The sequence below is a fragment of the Elephantulus edwardii genome, unplaced genomic scaffold (genome assembly GCF_000299155.1).
Source record: "Elephantulus edwardii isolate Elephantulus edwardi_28Jun2011 unplaced genomic scaffold, EleEdw1.0 scaffold00237, whole genome shotgun sequence".
NCBI classification, from domain to species: domain Eukaryota; kingdom Metazoa; phylum Chordata; class Mammalia; order Macroscelidea; family Macroscelididae; genus Elephantulus; species Elephantulus edwardii.
Window position 1 is genome coordinate 109,313 of NW_006399987.1, and position 1,174 is coordinate 110,486.

At 45.1% G+C, this 1,174-nt stretch overlaps 1 protein-coding gene across 1 annotated transcript; it reads left to right on the forward strand.

Moving 5' to 3' along the window:
- Positions 1-239: 239 nt before the first annotated feature.
- LOC102872376 (methyl-CpG-binding domain protein 3-like 1-like) lies at positions 240-821 on the forward strand. Its single transcript, XM_006898805.1, has one exon. It carries the CDS (start codon positions 240-242, stop codon positions 819-821), a length of 582 nt encoding a protein of 193 aa, XP_006898867.1.
- The last annotated feature ends 353 nt before the right edge of the window (positions 822-1,174 follow it).

Genomic DNA, 1,174 nt, shown 5'->3' on the forward strand with positions numbered 1-1,174 from the left:
AAAAGAAAACAAAAATTCATCCTTAAACAAGAAGTTTTACAAGTTGTTGTAGGAAAAATAGTGATGTGGAGTTTTCTGCTCTTGGCTCATGGCTTGATTATTTGATGATGTTCAAGAGTGTCGTTCCAAGAGAATCAGTAGAAGTAAAAATGAGCCCAAATTATTTTTTCAGAGAAGGCAGGCTTCATTGACATTTTGCCCCACTTTCACAATTTGTAGGGTAAAGGAAATGAAGTATCATGGTCAAGACTTTGCAGAGAAGGCAATGTCGTTGTGCTTCCCAAGCCAAGCCCAAACCTGGATTGCACATCTCAATACCCTTGCGGATGTCCAGTTACATATTCAAGAGACCAGTCACTAGAATCACCTCCCACCCTGGCAATGAGGTCAGGTACTACCAGTGGGAAGCCAGCATGGACAAGCCCCAGCAGGTCTCTTGGCAGAAGAGGCTGCAGGGACTTCAGGCCTACAGTAGTGAAGGGGAACGATTAAGCACTTTGGACCTTGTCAAAGCCTTGCAAAACATCACACTCAGTTACACAGCTGAACCCTCGCCCCAGACCCTCGCTAGTGATTGTCCTCCCAGCTCCAGGTCTGCCACGCCCGGCTCATCTTCAGACTGGACCAAGGTGATCCCAGGAGCGAGTCTTGGGGTCTCACAGTTCTGCAAACCGATTCTGGTAACTGACGAAGATATTAAGAAACAAGAAAGGAAAGTGAAGAGAGTGAGGGAGAGGCTGGCAATAGCACTGATTGCAGACAGGCTCGCTCGTCAGGCAGAGACACTGAGGGGCCAGGCAGGAGCTCTGCAAAAGCATTGAGAAGGAGAAAATGGCGCTGATGAAATGGAGTTTGTCACTTTATGGGAGTGTCTTCAATGTTTCCTTGCTTTGAATTATTGACATTTCAAAATGCATTATTACTTTGAGTCTAGTGTCTTATTATTACTATGTCATCATCGTTGTTGTTGTTGTTGACTGCCACGGAGTAGGGCACGACTCATGGCGACCTTAGAACAAAAGGCCTGAAGCCTTTCTATAACTATCTTCATTTTCCCAGGTTTACCGAGTTTGCAGATGCATATGGTTTAGGAAGTAGATGCCATTCCTGTTTTCATTATTGTTGTTGGTATGTGCTGTTGAATCACCTGTGACTCATAGTGACCCTATGTACA